Source organism: Thunnus albacares, chromosome 1, assembly GCF_914725855.1.
Source record: "Thunnus albacares chromosome 1, fThuAlb1.1, whole genome shotgun sequence".
Lineage (NCBI taxonomy): Eukaryota > Metazoa > Chordata > Actinopteri > Scombriformes > Scombridae > Thunnus > Thunnus albacares.
In genome coordinates this window covers 221,011-245,106 of record NC_058106.1, presented here as the reverse complement: position 1 = coordinate 245,106, position 24,096 = coordinate 221,011, and the positions used below count along the sequence as shown (strand labels likewise).

Sequence of the window (24,096 nt, the reverse complement as noted above, 5' to 3'; positions counted from 1 at the left end):
CTGTGTATGGCGCCTTTATAGTCTTCTGACCACTCAAAGCGCTTTTACACTATGAGTTCATACGCTGAATGGGTACAGGGGCTACCATACAAGGTGCAAACCAGCCCATCAGAGGGACCTAACCATTCACACACATTCATACACTGATGGCACAGCCTTCAGGAGCAATTTGGAGTTCAGTATCTTGCCCAAGGACACTTCGACATGCGGACTGGAGGAGCCAGGAAGCCAACGGCTGATCAACTGATTAGAGGACGACCCGCTCTACCTCCTGAGCCACATCTGCCCCGCTACCCCTCCCATGTTCCAAATGCCAAATATTTGTCCATTCAAGCAACATTTTGCAAAGCTGTATGGATGTCCCTCCAAGCAAGACATTATAGGCTCACTACTGTAGTCTACTACACCTGTGATTATCATACCTGAGTCATTGTATGTCTGCTCTATTGTGTGATTTAAAAAAATACATGTCATGTTTAAAACTGTTATTTCCTGTGTTAAAATATTTATTCAATTCAGTTCAATTCAATTTTATTTATATAGTGCCAAATCATAACAAAAGTTATGTCAGGGCACTTTTCACATAAAGCAGGTCAAGACCATACTCTTTAATTTATCAAAGTATTTGTAATAACTTTTCCAAAACCTTTCATTATTCCACATTTTTCCAAAATTTTTCCATAGGCGGTTATTTATAGGACTGGTCCTTATTCAAACCTAAAGTGGCGGGGGGATGGTCAATAACTGCTGAGTGAATTCTGATTGTAGTATCTCATTTTCGTAAATTAGAATCTGTTTACAATGCAGAATAGCATGGTAAGGGGAAGTGTTCAGGATGAGACACAAAAAGAAAAAGCTCGACTTGCTTACTCTGACTGTTCTCCATCATCTGGCAGTATGTTGCGGGTGCACTGCAACAGATAGTTTCTGAGGAAGAGGCCCCTGAGTGGATGCTGGACACCACGACACATCTCGACCAGGTCCTTTAGAATGTCCTTACGAGACTGGGGGAAGGAGCGAACGTACACCACACCCACTGTGATTAGCAGATAGCTGGGGAGAGAGGGACAAAGCAAAGAGACTTGATCCAATTAGAGGTTCACATTTCCCAATACTTGTATTTAAGTATAACCCCCAAAATAAAATCTCTATGAAGCCTGACATCTTTTCATATAGGGTCATGCATGACACACAATCAAGGATGTGTGTGCAGCTGGGGGTAGAAAACACAATGGCTCAATGTCATGAAAGCTTAGGTATGGATAATTTCCTAACTTGATTCTAACAAATTCAACAACAATGTTTGTGACAGTAATAATATAACTACAGTGAAATCAATATATAATAGGTATAAGTGAATCTTTACACCAAACTGACAGCAGCTACATTAAACCTTCTTTACTATACAAACCTATTACGACAAGGTGAATTAACTAATATTAACAGTGATATCTGGTGGCTTTAACCAGACATGGTAGCTTACCCCTAACGATGCAGCGCTTAATTAGCAAACAATCAGTTAATAGAATTGTTGCACTGAACATGAGTTGCAGGCAGTAATTCAGCATTTTAAAACTACCCCAAAACACAGGGCACTTATATAACTCAAGATACAATCTACTAGGTGAAGTTAAATATCACATGAACAAAGACAAGAAAAGCAGGAAACTACTAACCAGCATGATAATTGGCATATTTGCACAGCAGAGTAATGTCAAGTGTAGGTTAGGTAAAATGAGTATTTCCTACACAGGTAGTAATTAAACACTCCACAGAAGAACAAACAAGAAACTATTTACAATATGTCAGAAACACACAACACCACATGTATTTGCTGTCTAAAGCCAGCCACTTTCTGCTAAGCCTTAGTCTCTTCTGTTACCCACTAGGTATAGTAATTAATCCAGCAAATAAATGGCAGTGGTGCATTGTTCTGTCACTAAATATGCATATCACAACAAGAATAAGGTAAGGTAAAATTATTTTACACCTAATATAAGAACTTCTATCAAACAAGAAATTCTGAACTTCCTATTCCCATAGTCCCATTACAAGCCTTTCTAACAATCTTATTCCTCTGCCCCCCCACTTAAACAGTTTCAGATCGATTTCCTCACTAAAAAAATCTCTAAACTGTATCTCTATGTTTCATTGTATCTCTAACATGTCTGTCCTGCTGTTTGCCATCAAAATATAGCAGACACTCATTAGATGGCAGCAGAGTACACAGGCAAAGCTTCACTTAAAAGACACTGTCACTATAGAATTTAAGTATTATTCATCAGCAGGGCAAATGATAGCTGAATGGTTGCACGCATGCCATGTGGCCATGGTATCCCTGGTTCGGCTCTAGCTGAGAACCTTTATTGCCTGTCATGCCGCTTTCTCTGTCCTCTTGTTTCCTGCCTGCCTCTTCACTATCACCTATCCAATGAAATGCCAGGGGATCATGAAGAGACCCTGCAAGGCTGATTTTTCTTCTCCGAAGAATGATCAGCCAAACAACTTAAAACATTTTCAGCTGTCAATTATTGTGTGCTGATACTCTAAACCCACATCAAACTGATTGAACCATTGATCATAAAGTTTGTTAAAGCATTTAAGGGTTTTAATATGACAACGTCTATTTGTAGCTTTTGTTGCTAGGGACAAAGCAAAGAGACTTGATCCAATTAGAGGTTCACATTTCCCAATACTTGTATTTAAGTATAACCCCCAAAATAAAATCTCTATGAAGCCTGACATCTTTTCATATAGGGTCATGCATGACACACAATCAAGGATGTGTGTGCAGCTGGGGGTAGAAAACACAATGGCTCAATGTCATGAAAGCTTAGGTATGGATAATTTCCTAACTTGATTCTAACAAATTCAACAACAATGTTTGTGACAGTAATAATATAACTACAGTGAAATCAATATATAATAGGTATAAGTGAATCTTTACACCAAACTGACAGCAGCTACATTAAACCTTCTTTACTATACAAACCTATTACGACAAGGTGAATTAACTAATATTAACAGTGATATCTGGTGGCTTTAACCAGACATGGTAGCTTACCCCTAACGATGCAGCGCTTAATTAGCAAACAATCAGTTAATAGAATTGTTGCACTGAACATGAGTTGCAGGCAGTAATTCAGCATTTTAAAACTACCCCAAAACACAGGGCACTTATATAACTCAAGATACAATCTACTAGGTGAAGTTAAATATCACATGAACAAAGACAAGAAAAGCAGGAAACTACTAACCAGCATGATAATTGGCATATTTGCACAGCAGAGTAATGTCAAGTGTAGGTTAGGTAAAATGAGTATTTCCTACACAGGTAGTAATTAAACACTCCACAGAAGAACAAACAAGAAACTATTTACAATATGTCAGAAACACACAACACCACATGTATTTGCTGTCTAAAGCCAGCCACTTTCTGCTAAGCCTTAGTCTCTTCTGTTACCCACTAGGTATAGTAATTAATCCAGCAAATAAATGGCAGTGGTGCATTGTTCTGTCACTAAATATGCATATCACAACAAGAATAAGGTAAGGTAAAATTATTTTACACCTAATATAAGAACTTCTATCAAACAAGAAATTCTGAACTTCCTATTCCCATAGTCCCATTACAAGCCTTTCTAACAATCTTATTCCTCTGCCCCCCCACTTAAACAGTTTCAGATCGATTTCCTCACTAAAAAAATCTCTAAACTGTATCTCTATGTTTCATTGTATCTCTAACATGTCTGTCCTGCTGTTTGCCATCAAAATATAGCAGACACTCATTAGATGGCAGCAGAGTACACAGGCAAAGCTTCACTTAAAAGACACTGTCACTATAGAATTTAAGTATTATTCATCAGCAGGGCAAATGATAGCTGAATGGTTGCACGCATGCCATGTGGCCATGGTATCCCTGGTTCGGCTCTAGCTGAGAACCTTTATTGCCTGTCATGCCGCTTTCTCTGTCCTCTTGTTTCCTGCCTGCCTCTTCACTATCACCTATCCAATGAAATGCCAGGGGATCATGAAGAGACCCTGCAAGGCTGATTTTTCTTCTCCGAAGAATGATCAGCCAAACAACTTAAAACATTTTCAGCTGTCAATTATTGTGTGCTGATACTCTAAACCCACATCAAACTGATTGAACCATTGATCATAAAGTTTGTTAAAGCATTTAAGGGTTTTAATATGACAACGTCTATTTGTAGCTTTTGTTGCTAGGGTTGTTGCTAAGGTTTTTCCATGTATTGTTCACGTTGTTCACTCATATTTTGGATCAGATTCAGACTTGAACATGTATGGATGAATTTGAGAAGTTTATTTTTTGAGTAAAGAACGAAGGAAAAAAGTAAAATCCAACTACAACTGTTAGCATATAGCCTCCAGAACCACCAGGATATTTTTTTTATTGAACAATTTCTCATGTACAAATATTATAGCTTTAAGATCTTTGCACTGAACCACAAGAAGTCCTCCCGGAAGCTAATCAATCAGAACAGTGTCTTGTATTCTCTTTCCTAATGGATGGGGTCCCAGCCATTCAGTACACACCATTTCAAGAATAACTTCGCTCTTAATGCATCTCCATCTTACACAAGTAAACATTGAAGACATTGAAGAGAGTGCCCTAATTACCACAAAAACAGCCATAGTCTGCTCTACTGGTCCAGTCCAGAAAATGGTGGTAACATGATAAAAAGGAGCAGCAAACAGTAAGATGCCTTGGTAGACTAATATGTAGGTTCTCACCACATTTTATATGCACTGTTGCATATTTGCAGCTGTAACTATCACAGAAGCAGTAGGCCTTTAAGCATTAAGCAGAATATGATAAACAAATCAAGAAAATGTATTTTTTGGAAAAACAGGAATAAACGTCCATTCAGCATTGTGTCAATAGCTGAATGGACAAGCTGAGCTGTTGGATGGAGAGTGTTTGTTTTTCTGATTTAGTTTAGCAAATTTAAAAAAGTTATAAAAGTAAATTAAAATAAATTAAAGAGTATGGTCTTGACCTGCTCCATGTGAAAAGTGCCCTGAGATGACTTTTGTTGTGATTTGGCGCTATATAAATAAAATTGAATTGAACTGAATTGAAAAGCTTAATGTACCAAGCTAGACAACAACATTGTTACTATGTAAGCTGAAGCTCCATCCAGGTAAATTATCACTGATGTGAATTAAAATGTAAAGTCAGCATTTAACCCCCATAATCATTATTTCATGTCAGATCCAGTGTGATTAGGTACAAAGCCAAAAATAACAAAACACTGTAAAAACACTTTAAGATTGGGATGTATTGTCAGTACTTACAGGGCTTGACATAACTTTTTGAGCCACTTTTCCTTTGGATAATTAAGTTTGCCTTTCACTTGTCCAGGCACAAAAGTCACTTATCCAGGTAAAAATGACAAATGACAATAATTTACTTTTTTCATTTTGTTTGTGAATAAGCAAATTCAGACGAACAAACAGTTGAAACAGTCATTAATGATTAAATTCATGAATTTTATTACAGCCATTACTTCCCTGTCAATGATCTTTTCATTTGATCCTGAATTGTACAGCACTTTGTAAAGTCTGTTTCAATATGATCATCCCTCTGACGTTTAATAATAATGACCAACAGTGTTTCCCCTAAGATTTTTTTCAGTGGGGTGGTAGGCCCCCTGAAACTACTAGTTTTGTCCAAGTGAGTTGCTCCCAGTCTGAAAAGTGAAGCCAATGCAGAAGTGCCTTAAACCTGCATTCTTTCTAATGGCCAGCAGGGGGTGACTCCACTGGTTGCAAAAAGAAGCCTGATTGTATAGAAGTCTGAAAAAATGACCCTACTTCTCACTTGATTTATTACCTGAGTTAACACTTTCCTAATGAGTTTATCGTCTCTAATGCTAGTTTCAAGTCATCCTCAATACAGCATGATGTTCATTTTGTAAATTATGGTCCCACTCGAAACAAAATAGACAATAAAGCAGCGTATGTTTTAGGGCATGGCTAATTAAAATATATTTTGTTTTAATGGTTTTAGGCCTGTTTTTCACTAGTGAAAATTAGCATAATCACAGTTAACCATAGACTGTAAATGCACAGTGCTAACCAAGCTAGCAGCTAGTGCTTGGCTCAGCTCCATCTTTTCGTCCAAATATGGTCATTTCCGGCTCCAAAAATCCAAGATGGCGACAGTCAAATCACTAAACTAAATTAGAGGCTTCAAAACGGCAGTCCACAAGTCAATGGCTGACATCACAGTGACTTTTTCCATATTTTTTTTTTTTTTTTTTTTTTTTTTTTTTACAGTCCATGGTTTTGTTGCAGGGCAGGCGTGTTATGGATACTTGGTGTCAACAGTGTCGTCACAGACATTTTACTTGCAGGAGAAACACGTTTGGTTTTTGGGGTTTTTTTTTAATGACTTTTAACTTGTCTGATGGGACAAGTAAATTTCTCTTCCACTTGCCCTACAAAAAAATCCACTTGTCTCATACAACCAGACAAGCCTTAAAGTCGAGCCCTGATTTAAAAGCTTTTATATTCCTCATGATTTACAACAGCTTGAAATGTATTGTGTGTAGATTGGTGAAAAATAAAGGTCTGAATACTTTCTGAAGCTTCTTGCTTGATTGAAGTGCAGTGTATGTGGTACTTACAGCCTGGGGATGATGTTGCCTGCATACTGGACCAGCTCATAGAGATCTGCCACTTTGCGTCCCTTGGCAAACTCATCAGTCAGATAAACCTCTAGGTAGTGGAGTTCGTCAGAAATAGCCATATCTGAAAAAATTGTCAGGGACAAGTGCTAACCCACCATAAATCATCCACATACAAGAATAATTGCTAGCAGGTTAGAGATACAGATATTTCCAAGAGCTGTCAAGTTGCTTTCCACCGAAAATTAGATGGTGTCCTTTGTAATGCAGGGGGCATTTAATTTACAGAAATGACAGTTTTAATGATTATGATGGTAGAATCCAGGTTGGTGCAGATGGGTTGACAAGAATTGAGTTAGAGTATTAACAGAGAAACATTCAGTAATCCAAAGTCATTTTTGTGTGAAAAATCTGACCATTCTAACTCCATGATCAGCAAGCTTTGCATACATCTCACCTCAACAGTGATCTCTCAATCGGCAAAAATATGTAACACACACAATTTAGCAGCCCACCGTTACAAAAATATCAATACAAGAAAGCTCTGTGAAGTGAGCAAAAATGTATTATTCAAGCCTTGTATCTGGAGTTGTAATGATTAGTCAATTGATTAACCTGAAACTATTTTGACTAGCAAATAATTATTTGTGTCTTTTTTAGAGGCAAAAATACCAGATAATTGCTGGTTCCAGTTTCTAAAAAAGGTGAGATTTTGAGGATTTCTTTTGTCATAAATGATGACTGACTACCTTTGGGTTTTGGACTGTTAGTTGGACAAAAAAAAGACATTGGAAGATGTAGACTTGGGCTGTGGGAGATTATAATGGAAATATTTCATTACAAATCGATTAAATCAAGAAAATAATCATCAGATTAAATCAATAATGAAAATAATCATTAGTCATAGCCCTGCTTGTATCCATCTTTTTCTTGAGACAAAATTTCCACAATGCATACCCAAAAACTGTAAAGGATACAGAGCTCATAGTAGCTCTTTGGAGAAAGCATGGAGGTCCTCAGCTCACCCAGCATGTTAGAGGCATGTTTCAGAGCATCCATCAGCTTGTTCTTGTCCTGTAAACCGCACAACAGAGTCGAGCTATAAACATAAGAGAATCACAACCAAAATATCTGAATATTTAAAAAAAAAAGTACAATTGCTTAATAAAAGTTACATCATAAGTATAACAAGTTACACACACACAGTATATACATACACTTTTTAAAAATAATCTAAATAATGAAATGTCATATTTCTGGGGGTTTTTTGGGGGGGGGGGGGGGTTACTAATCAAGGAATATTGTGAAACACAGTGGCGTCGTTAGGCCTGGCCATTCACAAGGCTACAGCCTGGAATGTTTTATGAATAACCCCGAATCTCAAAGATTTTTTTTTTTTAAACAACAGACCTGCCAACCCTGGACGAACTTTGAGTATCACTTCCACGACCTTGATGCGTCAGATGCAAATCACTGCCGTTCGCACAATGAATTATTGTACATAATTTGCAAACATACATGTAACGTGTACATCATGCACACACATGCAGCAAACTGACAAAGATGTGAGGGATGCACTGATATGAAAATTCTTGATACCAATAACAGATTGTTTACAAAAATATGTGAAGATGCCTCTTCTGTTAGTTGGTCATTTATGCCTGTCTGTCCATTTGTCTTTCACCTGCCTAAACACACATTACCAAGGAACACAATTTCTCTCAGGCCACAAACTAACCTCCCACTTCTGCTGCATTTATATAGTTTATATTGTTTACACCTCCACAATAATCAAACTTTAAGCCAATTTGATTTTTGAAAATATGATTTTCAGCTAATTTGAAAAGATTACAATGTAGCTGTAAAACCCAAACAAGCCTAAACAGACTATTTTGTGGCTATGATTAAATTAATATTTTAGAGCTGGGTAATACAACAGTTCTCATTATAGGAATAATGACAATACAGGCTGAATATGAACATGGCTGTTGAAACTGTAGAAGTTATTACATCCCTCAAATATTGTACTTAATTTGCAGTGAGGGGTTGTTTCCTTGAAATTTTTCTGGAGTAGGCAAAGTTATAGACTACAGTGCCAACACACACACACACACACCTTGCAGGCCACAGACCCATTCTGCCTTTTACAAACATCTGCGCACACATGCTTCCTAGTAACTTTCTAGCTAACATTAATGTTATTTCTGTGGCACATTAACTCATCATGCCACTGCTCCTCTCATTACGGTTACGGGTTTGGCTGCAACAATAATTACGAATACACACTATGAAAAAGTCACGTTTTACAATCTGCGACATACAGACAATATATCCTAACGTTACTTTGCTACCTTAAATGCCTGGTGAACAAGCAAGCTAGCTTGCGAATTACGTAACGTTAGGCTAACGTTATTAATTTTAAATATTTTCCCAAAGTAGGAAGGTCTGCATTAACTTAACACAATTCACAAATTCAACTTTTCACATCCACCCCAGTACGTTTACAATTACAAATGAGTTAAAAGTAGCATCCTCACTTGAGGAAATAGCAAGCTGGAGTGAGAAGGGGGATCGAGAGGGTTAAAATCAGTGACATGTTGCTTTCAATTTGCAGTCTCTTGTAATGTCATTACACATTTGTCAAGTATGACCATATCATGGATGTACAGACCATATCCCCACTGATATTTGGGTGAAGGCTGGAGGAATGAGTTCGGTGCTATGATTGGTTGAACTCTTCTTCTTCTATTGCTTTTCGGCAGGCTACAAGCTGATGCCTCTTGCTGTTGGACTTGAGTACTGCACGTGCACAAGTGAACCATAGATTTATGAATTGAACTCACAGGCGTCACCAGCTTTTGCATAGTTTAGAGTGACCAATCGTATCAGCATACTTTGATGTCAAAATGCGTACCTGCTATGCAAAATGCATACAGGTTGGCAGGTTTGGAAAAGTAAAAAAATAGCACTAGATCTATTCATCTGCAATTCCAATCATGCATTAAAGCCCTCGAAAATAACATATCTATCAAAAATGCAAATATGTTTTGCAAATATGTTCAAACAGCAGATCTACTTCACACTTGGCACACACACATTTTATGAGTGCAAGAGAGAGAGAGCAGCAGTTACAGGGCTTGTCACTGTTGGCTGGTGGGAGCTAGGTAGCTAATTCACTAAGGCAAGACTTGAAGGCTATGGATATAAAAAGCTTTTTTCAAAAAGAAACAGGATGATGGCAACAAGGCACAGGCAAGGCTAGAGGACATGGTAGAAGAGCTCTATCCTGTTGCTGTAGCAGCACATGAGTCAGCTTTCGGGGGGAGCTCACTTATTTTCTTTTATCAAGGGAGCTTGAGGACTGACTGTGACTCTTGTTGCAAAGAAACATTTATAGCTGCATGTAAGTAGGCCTACTTGCTTTATGTCAGCACATCTAATATATAATAATCAGTTAATGACCACATCAAACCTCCACACGGGTATCAAAACCAAACTTCATAGTATGATACAATATGGCCAACTAACGCAGGGCACAGTGTACTCTGCAGAGTGATGTAGCCTACAATACAGTGCTAACAGCAAATAATTCTGTTAATTGTGAATAGCCCTTACCGTAAAACAGAAGTGACCACAGAGGCCTGACTTCTCCCCAAAATTTCACAAATCATGTTTTCAGGGGAGCTCATGTCTTATTAAGAGGAGCCAAGCTCCCCCTGGCTTCCCTGTTATTCACACCCGGGACGTGAGAGTGTCACGGCCTCATCTACAGGCTCAGGTTGGTGAAGAACAAGGTTCTTTAGCTAGCTAGTCTAGCTCAGGTTTTTGTCACAAGGCACATCATTTATGACATGTATTTCCAAGGCATATCTTTACATATGATTACATAGCTATGTAAATCATCATAAATAAGACTAGCCTAATTCCAAGGCACACCTGACCAGCTCCCAAGGCACACAGTTTGAGAACCACTGGTCTAGCTAGCCTGCACTCACTGATGGAATAGTGCATTAATGCTTTTGTATAATCTGATATTGGTTGGTGTGTTCAAATAATCGTTTAAGGCTATGTATAATATAAATTGATAAAGAACATGTTCATGATCTAATCATCACATCAAAAAATAAGAGATTTGGTAAGATTGTGGTTGGTATATGCTGACTGCATCATTTTTATGACCAGGACAGGAGAGAGGGGAAGAGAACAGGAGGAGAGAGCAGAGGAGTTTTATGATAGGTAGCCAATAGATTTCACCAAAGCTGTGATTTAGTATTGTATAGCATTGGACTTTCAGCAGTGTCTAGCTATGATATTAAGAAGTCTGACAACCCTTAAGGTATTAATTACTTAGCTAGATAAACATTGTCAATGTTAGACATTCAGGTTAATCCCAAAATTCTGCCAATGGACTGCAACTCAGCTTGGGCGGTATCTATTTCTTCATTCCTGAATACCTTCCCAACATTTCACCTGGGTATTATGTAAGATATTTTTGGTCATAATTAAAATTAAAAGTCCAAATAGAAAATTAAAAAGAGATCAAATTAAAAAGATTATTTTACTACACTACTAGGAATAATCAGACCATAATTAAACTTAAAAAGAAAGAGGAAATTGAAAAAGCAAATTTAAAATGGAAAAGCTTATATGGAAATACTTAAATTAAAATTAAATTAATTTTGCCTCCATGAAGTATGATGGCATTTGTAAAATACAAACATTTGCAGCAACTAATGGGAATAAAACCCAACGAGCTGACATTCATATCAACTTCATACTGTGATTGGTCAGCTGCATGGAGGTGAAAAAAGAGTTAGGGTTTGAACTTCTCTGTCAGCTCTTTTTCATTCAGTTTCATTCATTCAGTTTTTATGTAAACAACAGAGTGCAATACTATGAATGTCTTCAAGAAGAGACTGTCTGCAAATATGCATTGATATCCCCATCTTGATAACATATCTCCTTCCATTTCTATGACAACTGGCTTTTAACTCCATCTTCGAGAACGGCTGTTCCAAACAACTGTTAACACTTTTGATTTCTGACATGGTTGGCCAACACCTACTAATTCAGATCAAACATAAAACCGAGCCACTCTTTCCCCACAACTTTTTTTATGTAGCAAATAGTGCATACAGTTTTGTCTGTGTTGGCTAGTTCACCTGTATCATCTGATCTCAATCAATAAAACTTCATGTAGCACCTTTCATAAAAGTCGAATGCAATTCAAAGTGCTTTATCATGAACCAACTGACCTCTGGAGGCGAGTATTGTGCGCTACATCTTGTAAGTAGAGCATCACTGTGTCAGTCCAGATCCCTGAAATTCTTGGCTGTTTGATAAAAAGATGGGTTAAAGGACTGGTGGTGAGCACCAACCATTCGAAGTAAATGGCTGGTGATTTTATTTGTCTTATTGTCAACAAATCTCATGCTTGGTCATGTATCAGAAGTGGCGTAACTTGATATCTGATATGGGTCTTTGGTTTGGATGTGGCAAAATTGCTCAAGGGTGCCCCCTAGAAAATTTCAAAGTCAAAGCTCCCACCTTTAAATTTGATGTTTATGTACAGAATTTGGTAGGCAGAAGTAATATCTACAGACTTTGAAAAAAGTCTTTTGGAGCCCTACCCTAAGTCCAACAGGAGGTCAGCCATTTTGAATCTACTGTACACTTTTTTCGCATAGTGAGACCTTTGAGGCCATATATTTTAATGAAGCCCTCCTAGAGATTTAACCTGAGCAACTTCAAATTTGGTAGGTGACATCTAAAATACCTTTACGGTGCTAAATTGCAAAGCTCTTTTGTTTCCACTGAACATCCTTGGCGTGGCATGCCAAAACAATTTTGGGTCATCTTGAATTTACTTTACTTTTTGCACACTTTTTGGCATTTTCAGGCTCTGTATTTTAACAAACTCCTCCTAGAGATTTAACCTGACCTACTTCAAATTCGGTCAGTGTCATCTAAAGACTTATGCGATGAAAAGTTATCAAAATCTTGACTTTTCATTAAATGCCATTGCCGTGGCAACGTGGCAAACATCAATGTTTCGCTATGAAGCGTGAATTTATTGTAATTTGAATGTACATTGTCTAATCTGCCCCACATTTATCATGTTTGATAAGAGTCCAGGCCTGGACACATCTACATGTCAATATTGAGTCATAGTCATAGCGCCACATACTGACAACCAGTACTGGGAATTACACTACTTTTGGCAGTAACTACTTATGTAACTAATTACTTTTTCTAATTAGATAGCGTGATTACTGAAATTGTAATGGGCTCGTTTTTTTCTTACGCGAATATAGTGGATAACTACAGAGGACAGCAGACAAACGCACACACAACACAAACATATCATCCAACCTTACCATGTCTCAGAGCTGTGTTATAAAGTCATGTCATTGTAGCCAACTCTTAGTAAAAAATAAACTTGTCTCTAGAGCTATAATGTAATATATTGTAAATAATACCTGTTACTCAACTGTCACTGCTATTCCTGATTTAAGTCATGGATCTGCAGTAGAACCCAGAGTGGACTATCGAGTTGTCTTTCTTGTCTGTTTGTGAAACTGGACTGAACTGAACTGATTTAGGGATGCGGAGCAAAAAAAATGGACTCTGATACTGTGGGACAAGTTACAATTTTGCATTAAAAGTAACACAAGCATGAGAAATTTGGGGCAGATTAGACAATGTACATTCAAATTACAACTTCCTGTATCAAGGCGGAACATCAAAGTTTGCTATGTCACCACAGCAAGGGTGTTCCGAATTTGAAGTCCGTCAGGTTAAATCTCTAGGAGGAGTTCATTAAAATACAATGACTGGAAATTGCAAAAAGTATACAAAAATATCAAAGTAAATTAAAATGGCTGACTTCTGTTGGAAGTATGGTCAGGAGGGTATGGCTCCATGAGGCTTTTTTGTTTGTCTGGACATGATACATGTGCCGACCAAATTTCATTCATCTACATCAAATTTAAAGGTGTGAGCCCTTAATTTGAAATTTTCTAGGGGGCGCCCTCAAGTTTGCCACATCCAAGTCAAAAATATCCCATATCGTATCTAACTAGAAAATACAATTTCTGCGACTCTCTATCAATTAAGGTTCAGATCTCAAAAACTATAAGTCCTATGTGAAATGTATTTACACTGTGAGAGAGAGGAGGCTTATAGCAACATACTGAGGCAAGATATGTGCGTGAGGAGTTAAAATTGTGGGAGTGACAGCAGTTTAGTAAAACATGTCTGGCCTAAAATTATCTGTGCTCTCCACTGTGCCCGATCACATGACACACTGGTGAGACCTGATATTGTCTGATATCCCATATCAGACAACTAAATATAATCCTTCTGACGCGTGTGCCAAGTTTCATGACTTTTCAAGCATCCCTAGCCCTTCAAAGACAGCTTCCTGTTTCATGGCAAACAATGCGTAGCCTTGGCAACAGCTTTTGATGAAAACTCAAAAGCTTCACCATTCAGCATCATCAACGTCTTACAACATAGCTGACCAAATTTTAGAAGGATCTGCTTAAGCTGATAGGAGTAGTTAGTAAAAGTATGGGGCTTAAAACTTCCTGTTGCCAATAGGTGGCACTATTACTATAATTCAATATTGTCCTTTACACTCCTAGGTGCTCGGGCCCTAATTAAAGCTGCAAGCAGCGATGATCAGGCCCTTGCACCTTAGCGCATGTGGGTGCATGCTGCAGTCGAAGGGCTTTTATTGCAGACATTCAGATGTGTTCAGGAACGGGCTCTTATCAGACGTTGCACAAACAAGTTAAATATCACTTCCTGTGTCCATTATGTAGTGCTAAAGAACACCCACTTATTATACATCATGTTACTATATATCAACTGTAGACCATACCTTGAAAATTTCAAGTGAATCGGATGATGTTTGTCATAACAGACTGACTTCCTGTTGTCAGCAGGTGGCCCTATGACTCACTATTTACACATAGATGTGTTCAGGCCAGGACTCTTATCAAGTATGAGAAATGTGGTGCAGGTTGGACAACGTACATTCAAGTTAAAACAACTTCCTGTTTGATAGCAAACCATCGATGTTTACCACTTCGCAGCAGCAACAGCGTTGAATGACAACTCAAGATTTTGATAACTTTTCATCTTAGGTCTTAAAATGAAACTGACCAATTTTGAAGTTTGTCAAGTTAAATCTATAGGAGGAGTGTGTTAAAATATAACACCTGTAAATTTCAAAAAGTGCACTAAAATTGCAAAAAAAATTCTAAGTGGCTGACTTCCTTTTGGACTTATGGTATAGCTCCAAGAGGCTTTTTTTTTACGCATCTGGACATGATACAGGTGCCTACCAAATTTCGTTCATCTACGTCAAATTTAAAGGTGGGGGATTTTAAATTGGACACTATCGAGCCACACCCATGACCCATAAAATATTAAATATTAAACCACTTCTGACGAATGTGCATAGTTTGATAAGTTTTCGAGCAAGTTTAGCCCCTCAAATTTGTTTCTTTTGGAAGAAGAGATATAAATATAAATGCATTTCCAATGGAAAATGCATGTTAATACTGCAAACTCAAATAAATTGCAAAGCATTGCTGAAAATACTCAAGACTTGCTCAGCATCCCCATTTAGAATTTAGTTACCATGGCATGTTACATTGAAGAGATATGACAGTTTGCATGACATACTGAATCATGGCACCACTAGCCCATCCTTGTGGTCATCAATAAAACACCACCATAGTATTACTGATTCTCAGGGAGAACTTGTGTACCAAATTTCCTTTTATTAAAGGCAACAGAATTGCAGAGATATCATGTTATAAAGTTACTTGAGCGCCCCCTTTTGGTAGAATTTTATGAAATTTTACACAATTGTACAATGTCGCCTTATGTTCAATTAGATCCACAAGTATGGAGGAGTTGAAAGCTTTCAATATTAAATTATATAAAATCACTGGAATATGCTAGAGAGCTGAAAAGTAAATGCACACCTGTCTCTTAAGAGCTGAACATTTTGATATTTGAATGGTTTCTGTCGCTCAAAGTATGGAGGAGTTGAAAGCTTTCAAAAAATGTACGGAAGAATAAGAAAAAGAACTGGAAATGCATTTCCTGCAGAAAATGCGTGTGAATGCTGACAGCTGAAATGAATCGCAAAAAACTGCTGCATAAAAGTACTTAAAGAGCTGAATATTTTGATATTTGGTTGAAATAGCTGAAAGTGTGAAAGAGGTGAATGGTTGCGAAAAAAACATACGGAAGAAGAAAAAGAATAATAATAAAGATTTGGATAACAGAAGTGTGAATGCTTTCACCATTCAAACTAACTAGAAATGCATTTCCTGCGGAAAATGCATGTGAATGCTGAATACTGAAATAAATCACAAAGCGCTGTTAAAAATACTAAAGACTCGTTCAGAATCCCCATCTGTACGAATACAAATTGATTACCATGGCATGTTACATTTAACAGATTTGGCAGTTAATAAGTTGTATGGTGGTGTTTTGTTTATGACCACAAGGTGGGGCTATTGGTGCCATAATTCAGTATGTTGTGCAGATTCTCATAGAAAACTTATCTACCAAGTTTCACTTCATTAAAGACAACAGAATTATAGAAATAGCATGTTAAAAAGTTACTTTAGCACCCCCTTTGGACAAAATTTTATGAAATGTTACACACTTCTGACAGGTAACCTTGTGTACAAAATTCCCAAATTTGGTCACAATCCGACTCTTTATTGAGGAGTTATTGACCATTAAGTGCATTAGGCCACGCCTTCAAAAGTTTGCTAACCAATAACAGACAAACCGTCAGTGATATCTGAAAACAAATACATAAGTTGTGTTCAGTGTCCTCTAAACATGGTATGTACCAAGTTTGGTGAAGATTGGATGAAATATGCGCCAACAGAAGCAAAACGTGTTTATCAAAAAATCCAAAATGGCCTATATCAGTCTAATCAGCATCATCCAAGGAACATCCTAAGCAAATATTTTTTTGATAGAACTTACTGTTCATTACTTATTAGCCAAAACGCAAAACATTTAATAACTGACCACATGGTGGCGCTATTGGTACCATGTTTTAATATATAAAGCATTTCCCGATGGGACACCAATACATCACATATGAACATTCTATCACTATTAGTTTTTGAGATATTAGCTTTCAAACATTCCTCCCATAGACTTTCCATTATAAATTTTAATGTTAAGAAAATGTATATAAAATCAATGGATTATGATACAAAGCTGAAAAGTAATAGCATAGATGTCCTTTAAGAGCTGAACATTTTGATATTTGAATGGTTTCTGTCACTCAAAGTATAGAGGAGTTGAAAGCTTTCAAAAAACATACGGAAGAATAAGAAAAAGAAGAAACTAGAAAAATTGCGTGTGATTGCTGAAAGCGAATTGCATTCCAGTTATGCAGATTGCATAACTGGAAGCTGAACACTATTGAAAAATCTAGCAAGATTAAAATCAGCAATGGGTGGAATTGAACCTACACCATCATGTTTGTAAGACAGACATGCTATGCACTGAGCTAACATGTCACACAGCAATGCCAGACCAGATTCTGGTGTTTACTCTGTCAATTGCATGAAATTGACAAAAAGGCAGTTCAGCTCAGCTCATTAAGCAGATTGACCTCACCTGGACCCCTTCATCCTTCAACTCTACTGAGTTCTGCCCTAAGCGGGGCTCAAACTCACAACCTTTGGATCTAAAAGGAGTTCAGAAGTGACATGAGCTGTACATTTAAACGTACATGAGTTCTGCTCAAACACTCTTAGCTCTCTCCTTAGTGAATTTCTCACTAATCCCACAGTTGTTTGGACGCTATTAAGATCTGCTAGTTTCTTAGCTCAGCTTACTAGCACTGGCCTCTATCTTTCCCTCTCACTCTCCTGCTCAGTGTGTCTTATGTTTAGCTATTCCTCTACCTCCTTTAGTGATTATGGTACATGTAATAAATGTAGTTTATTTGCCATGATGGAGGCCAGGCTCGATGTATTGAAAGCGCAGCTCTGTAGCAGTTAGTAGCAGCTAGCCAGCCCCCAGTAGCCGATGTGAGCCAATCCAGCCTGTCAGTTTAATTATATTGAACATTTATTGAACATCTGTTATATTTCTGTCAAGGAAAATTAAATCAAGATAATTACTGTTATCGTTTTATCACCCAGCCCTACTTCAGAGACATGCTATTCCTTCTGGTTTGCATCTTTGTGGGGAAGAATTCATACTGCAGCAGGATAATGACCCCTAACACACCTCAAAGCTTTGCAGGAACTACTTGAAGACCAAAGCAGACCAACGAGTCCTGACTCTCATGACCTGACCTCAACCCCATTGGACATTTATGGGGGCACTTGAAACGGAGAAAGCCAAGCATTCTGTGACATCACATGGAGCTCTTTGGAACATTGTCAAATTGTGCTGGGATAACATGGGTCATCAAGTTTTGCACAAACTTGTAGAGTCCATTCCAGCTCGAGTGCATGCGGTTATTAAAGTAAAAGTGAGACATACCAAATACTAAGATATTTTGAAATTCATGGACATTTTTTTTTTAAAAAAATTCAACTTTTCACTCAAACTGTTAAGCTGATACTATCATTTGTAATGAAAAAATAGTATTACATTTGAAACAAATGCAAAACAGGAGTATCTTGACAAGCGGTCTCAGACTTTTGGACCCTACTGTGGATTTGCAAACTAAAGACACCACTGCCCTGTAATGTGTGATGCGGAATCAGTTTTCCTAAAGAAAACTAACATGTGGAATGGAAAATGTGCACTGGAGATGCCAGTATTTTTACTCAGCAAAGGGGACCTTCAGGCTTGTCAGCTCATTATGGCTTAGAACTAGCGGTTTAAAGAGTTATCACAGCCATAATAATATTTATATATTTATAACAAAGTGAAACCATCCTACCAGGCATCGCTTCATCTGGAACGACTGGACCTTCACAGCTTGCACAGCTTCATCTAGAAGCTTCTCCTGTTCATCCTGGGGGGACTGCTGTGTGGTTGGCTGTAATACCATGAGAATGGGTACACAAGTTGAGAACAGATACAAGTTCTTAAATGCTAGAATAAATCAACAATACAGACAGACATTCATCAAGCACTTTATTAAGAACACCATACCAATTAGATTAGATTATTTTTATTTCAAACATGTTAAAATAAAATATATAGGCAGCGAAACAAAAAACAAAAATAAGCAAACTTTCAGTAAGCAACACAAATAATAGCCTTTCAATGTTCGAAAAGAGCATAGGATCAAGTATATGAAGCTTTTATTTATACTTCATCAATCAAATAAAAGCCAAAAACATTCAAAACAACACGAGAATAAATATAACTTGCATAGAAACAACAACAAACAAAAACAACACAAGTCAAAAAGACACTGTACCACATCATATTATTCCAGTCCACCTCTTTGTTCCTCCATTCTATATCTGTTCAATACGTTACTATTAAAGATACTAAAACTGGGAAGGGCCTCCCTTTGCTCTCTAAACAGCCTAAATTCTTTGCAGCATGGATTCCACAAGATGTTGGAAACATTCCCTTGAGATTCTTGTCCATGTTGACATGATTGCATCACTTCATTACTTCAGATTTGTCAGCTGCAAATTTGGTTGTGCTGCAAATCTCCTGTTCTACCACATCCCAAAGGTGTTCTATTGGATTCAGATCTGGTAACTGGGGAGGCCACTGGGGTACACTGAACCCACTGTCATGTTCATGAAAACAGTTTGAGACAACTTTTGCATTATCAAACTGGAAGAAGCCATTAGAAGATGGTGAATTACTGCCATAAAGGGAGTCACATGGTCAGCATGGTCAAGGAGGTTTGTGTGGGTTCACTAAGTAAGGTGAGGATATATTGTGGAATGCAAGTGTGCTGAGCTTTCGAGTGCGGAGGTGCACTCATTCTTGACACCAAAATTGCAGTGCGCTACTGGATTGAGATCACCACACCCTCCGCCTGTGGCACACAGCGAGTCACCAACATATCAAATTGACAAAGCCAAAGAAATAACGTCAGTATGGCTCAGAAAAATGGCAGTTTATTAGTGCACCACAGAATTTATTGCCATTTGCACAGGCAGAAGCACATTGGAATTGTTATGCAGTTCACTCAGTCAGGATTAAAAAATAAATGAAATTTAAAAAAAAAAAAAAAAAAAAAAAAAAAAAAGAGCAACAAGAGTTTATCCAGCAAGGTGCTCTGCTGGCCAATCATCAATCTGCAAGCGCACACTCCTCATAGATTACTTTGTAACGTCGCGGTGAAAGATTAACAGTTGCAGCTGTGAATCGGAAAATCCTGTCTGAACATATATATATATATATATATATATATATATATATATATATATATACATATATATATATATGTGTGTGTGTGTGTGTGTGTGTGTGTGTTTGTGTGTGTCTCATAAGCCTTAAACGCATAAATCTGTTACTCCAAATGGACTTGCTGGATCTCTCCGGTATCAGAACAACAACCCTCCACCAGCGCAGCCCTCTGAGTTGTTGCAGGGCTGTTTTCGGTCTATATCCTGGCAGAGCTTGAACTGCCGTACCCGTGCTGTGTGGAAAACACCTATATACTCCTAATTCTGGGATCCTGGCTGCCGAAATTAACTCCCCAATTTCGCTCCTCTGTTACATCTATGATTGTAACTCCATCAAATCTAACGTAGCTGACGCGGCTTACCGTTTGCGGAAGGAGCATGCACGTCCGCACGAAAGGCACATTCATGTACGCGGTTTGCATGCGATGTGTTCTGATCTTTAACAGTTTTGGCATGGCAATGATGTGTCTGATTTGCTAACCAGCTCACGCAATTCCCATTCACATAACATTTAACCTCGTGTAAAATATGACACAGCACAGTGAGGAAACAAGCTAACAACAGCTAACGTTAACGTTAACGTTAGCTGTCTCACAGTCACCTGCTTTGTCCCGTACATCTCTGGGGTAACACTGGTTGACTTATTTGATCCTACATATATCGTGATATCAGGGCATGATAGCTTGAAAAAAATAAACGTTCAAGTAAAGCACCTCGCTAAATGCTTGCAAACAGTTGGTAGCTTGTTAGCCTTGCTAGAGGCTGTCTGACGGAAGCGTTAGGCCATAGTAGCTCACATACAGGTCGGGTTTTAGATCAATTTAAGATACACACTTTACATTACTTGTAAACGAAATTAAACGCATGCGGGGTATCCGAAGGACACATGCGAACAATTTGCGTAATCTTGTTTTTGGAGAACTGCTTACCATGGTTCTTAGATCTGTGTAGGATCAGTCGGAGAAGTCTGCCTGTCATGTGACTCACAGCAGTGCTGCCTTCATGGTCTGTCTGTACACAGCTGTACACAGTAGACAGGCGTGGCCATGTGTCCCACTACTTGCAGGTTCTGGGGAACTTGGACATCACCATGGAGCACATGTGTTTTTTTCCTCCTTTATTGAACCCCCAAATTCATACAATCAAAAAATGAGGGCTCAATTCAGCAGCGCCAAAGTCAAAGTCCACAACGTGAGCAGCAGAACATAACAGATGTTTACGAATACCCAACAAAAGTTGATTGCAAAATAACGTTATCACCCTTTGAGCAATTTGACGTTGAAAAGACGTTTAATAGATGTCTATCATACGTCTATTTGTCTGTAGACGCTGAGTTTAGATTAAGGTTATTCGAGGTTGAATAACGAGAAAATTTAGTGGACGTCTAAATTTAATCTAGACGTTTGTACACATCTTTATAGACGTTTATCAGACGATCAATAAACGTCCAATATATGAATTTAGACGTCTAACGTTACTAAACTTTCATTTTTCAACTTATTTTCACCAGGTTTCAGCTCAGCCGTTTAATCAACGTCTGTTACACTGATAAATAACACAGATGGCCTATTGCATGAAGCATAAAATATGCAAATATTCAAAAATGAAAATACACAAAAAACAATGGATGACAGAAGAAAATAAACATAATATATAATATATATATAGGCCTATAAAATCCCTCTCTCAACCCTGGGGCTGCTTCATTGAATGTCGTAGGGGGCACTAGGGAGCCAGTTTGCATCACTGACTAAATATTATCATGTAGACGTGTTCAGGCCTGGACTGTTTTCAAATGTCAAGTTTCAGGCAGATCCGACCATGTACACTAAAGTTATAGCAATTTCCTCTGTCATGGCGAAACATCAAAACTCAATGCCACGCCACGGCCACACGCTTGACCACTTGACCAAAATGACCACTTTTATCAAGATGGCCGACTTCCTGTAGGACTTACAATACAGCTCCAAGAGGCTTTTTTGTGTGTCTTGACATGATACATAAGCCTCCCGAATTTCATTTTCCTACGTTAATCTGGAAGGCAGGGCTACAATTTTGAAATTTTCAAGGGGGCGCTGTTGAGCCATATTGTCACATCTATGCAAATGACCTATCCAGGATTTTAACTGGTGTCACTCCAGACATGTGTGCCAAGTTTCGTGACTGTAGACCCATCCCTTGTCCCTAGCGTATTTCATGGCAAAGGATGTGTCGCCATGGCAACGGCGTTTTGATATGGGTCATGACCTGCCGAATGTAGCATCACCAAGGTCTTACATCTTAGCTGAGTCAATTTCAGGTGCATCAGCCACATTTCCTAGGAGTAATACAACAAAGAACGACGCATGATACTTCCTGTTGCCAGTAGGTGGCGCTATGACTGTCACTAAACATGGGCCTGACAATGTGTTCAGACCGGGACTCTTAATAAACATATGAAATTTGGAAAAGATCAGACTATGTGGAGTCAAGTTATAAGGCTTTGAAATTTCATGGCGAGACATCGAAATTTGCCGCGTCGTCATGGCAACACCTTTCGACGAAAAGTCACCAACTTCATAATATACGATCTCCAAGGTCTTTAGGCTATTCTGAGTAAATTTGAGGTGGATCCCATCACCGTGCGACCCACAGAGTGTCAAAGTGTAAAACATGTAACTTCCTGTTGCCAGTAAGTGGCGCTATGACTTAGATCCAATATTGACACATGGATGTGTTCAGGACGGGACTCTTTCCAAGCACAAAAGGTTTGGGTCTCTTAGGATCGTGTACAAGAGGGCTTCGCGCTGGTCAGCGCTCGGGCCCTTATAATAATAATAATTCCTTTGGATACAAGAGGGCTTCGCGCTGGTCAGCGCTCGGGCCCTAATTATAATAATTCTTTTGGATACAAGAGGGCTTCGCACTGGTCAGTGCTTGGGCCCTAATAATAATAATTCTTTTGGATACAAGAGGGCTTCGCGCTGGTCAGCGCTCGGGCCCTAACTACATAGAATGTGGGTATTTTTGCAATACGCAGTGTCTGCTAGCCTAATATTCCATTTCTATGCGCAGTTTGATGATGGTCATGATAGTGATGGTAATGACAATAATGACGATGATGTGATGTTACCAAAATGTAAAATTCCCTGATATTCGAGATTAAATCAATACATTTGTTAAATTCCCTGACTTTCTGTCTGGAATGCATGCTTTCCATAACTTTCCAGATTTTCCATGCCCTGGTGAAACGTAGGTAATAGCAAGAAACACAATCAGTTTATTCATAAACTTTACAGTCTTGAAGTGGCACAGTAATGACAGATTCAAAATTAAGTCTGTAGCAGTTATAGTTACTGGTGTTATGGCCAGACTCATGTTGGCCAGGCTCATGTTGACATAAAGGGGAGATCATAACCAGTTTGAAAATTAATAAAAAATGTTTATTTTTAAATTTACAAATATTAAACAAATACAAACATGAAACCAGCCCTATAGTCCTGGTCTAAATTGACTAAGTAGAATACCTGTAAATTAATTACTTGTAAATGGAGAAACTCCATTTAAAGGGCTGTGCCTAAACAACAGTTACTAGATGTAGGCCAATAGTGGAAGAGAAATAACATTTAAGATTGAATTTATTGGCAATTATAGACATTAACATGTTATTCAATTCAATTCAATTAGCTTTATTGGCATGACTGCATACAATACAACATTGCCAAAGCATATTAACACAAACTATACAATCATAGTAAATATAAATAAGTGTCAGACACTGTGGTCAAATAGGTTGCCACAATGTCTGTGTCTGTTTAGGCCTTCATATGTTTCAGATTTGTTCTGGGATTTTGTAAATTCTGTCCAGTAATCTCTGTATTTTTCCTTTTCTTTCATCATAATTTGGTTTGGTATAATTTTATGAGTGCATGTGTCGTGAAGCTGGGATGGTTCTAATGTAAAGACCTGAGTGGTTGACGGTTTGCCCAGCCTAGGGACAAGTGGGCAGAGGGGATTTCTTTGTGGGTTCAACTCCTGGCACCATATGGCTTTGTAGGAAAAGGAGAATGGGTCAC

At 38.2% G+C, this 24,096-nt stretch overlaps 1 protein-coding gene across 2 annotated transcripts in view; it reads right to left on the bottom strand.

Annotated features, from left to right (window-relative positions):
- vps35 (VPS35 retromer complex component) overlaps positions 1 to 21,077 on the bottom strand; it is a 55,297-nt gene extending 34,220 nt beyond the window's left edge. Inside the window, exons 1-5 of one of the 2 annotated variants that reach the window (XM_044351965.1) lie at positions 20,971 to 21,077; positions 18,604 to 18,702; positions 7,631 to 7,727; positions 6,654 to 6,777; positions 871 to 1,053 (exon numbers count right to left, since the gene is read on the bottom strand). In XM_044351965.1, the coding sequence (XP_044207900.1) occupies positions 871 to 1,053; positions 6,654 to 6,777; positions 7,631 to 7,727; positions 18,604 to 18,702; positions 20,971 to 20,973 (506 nt within the window). In that variant the 5' untranslated portion in view covers positions 20,974 to 21,077. Of the gene's footprint in view, positions 1 to 870; positions 1,054 to 6,653; positions 6,778 to 7,630; positions 7,728 to 18,603; positions 18,703 to 20,642; positions 20,676 to 20,970 lie in introns of those variants that run through there. The other variant, XM_044351165.1, reaches the window with a different exon arrangement.
- Positions 21,078 to 24,096: the final 3,019 nt, after the last annotated feature.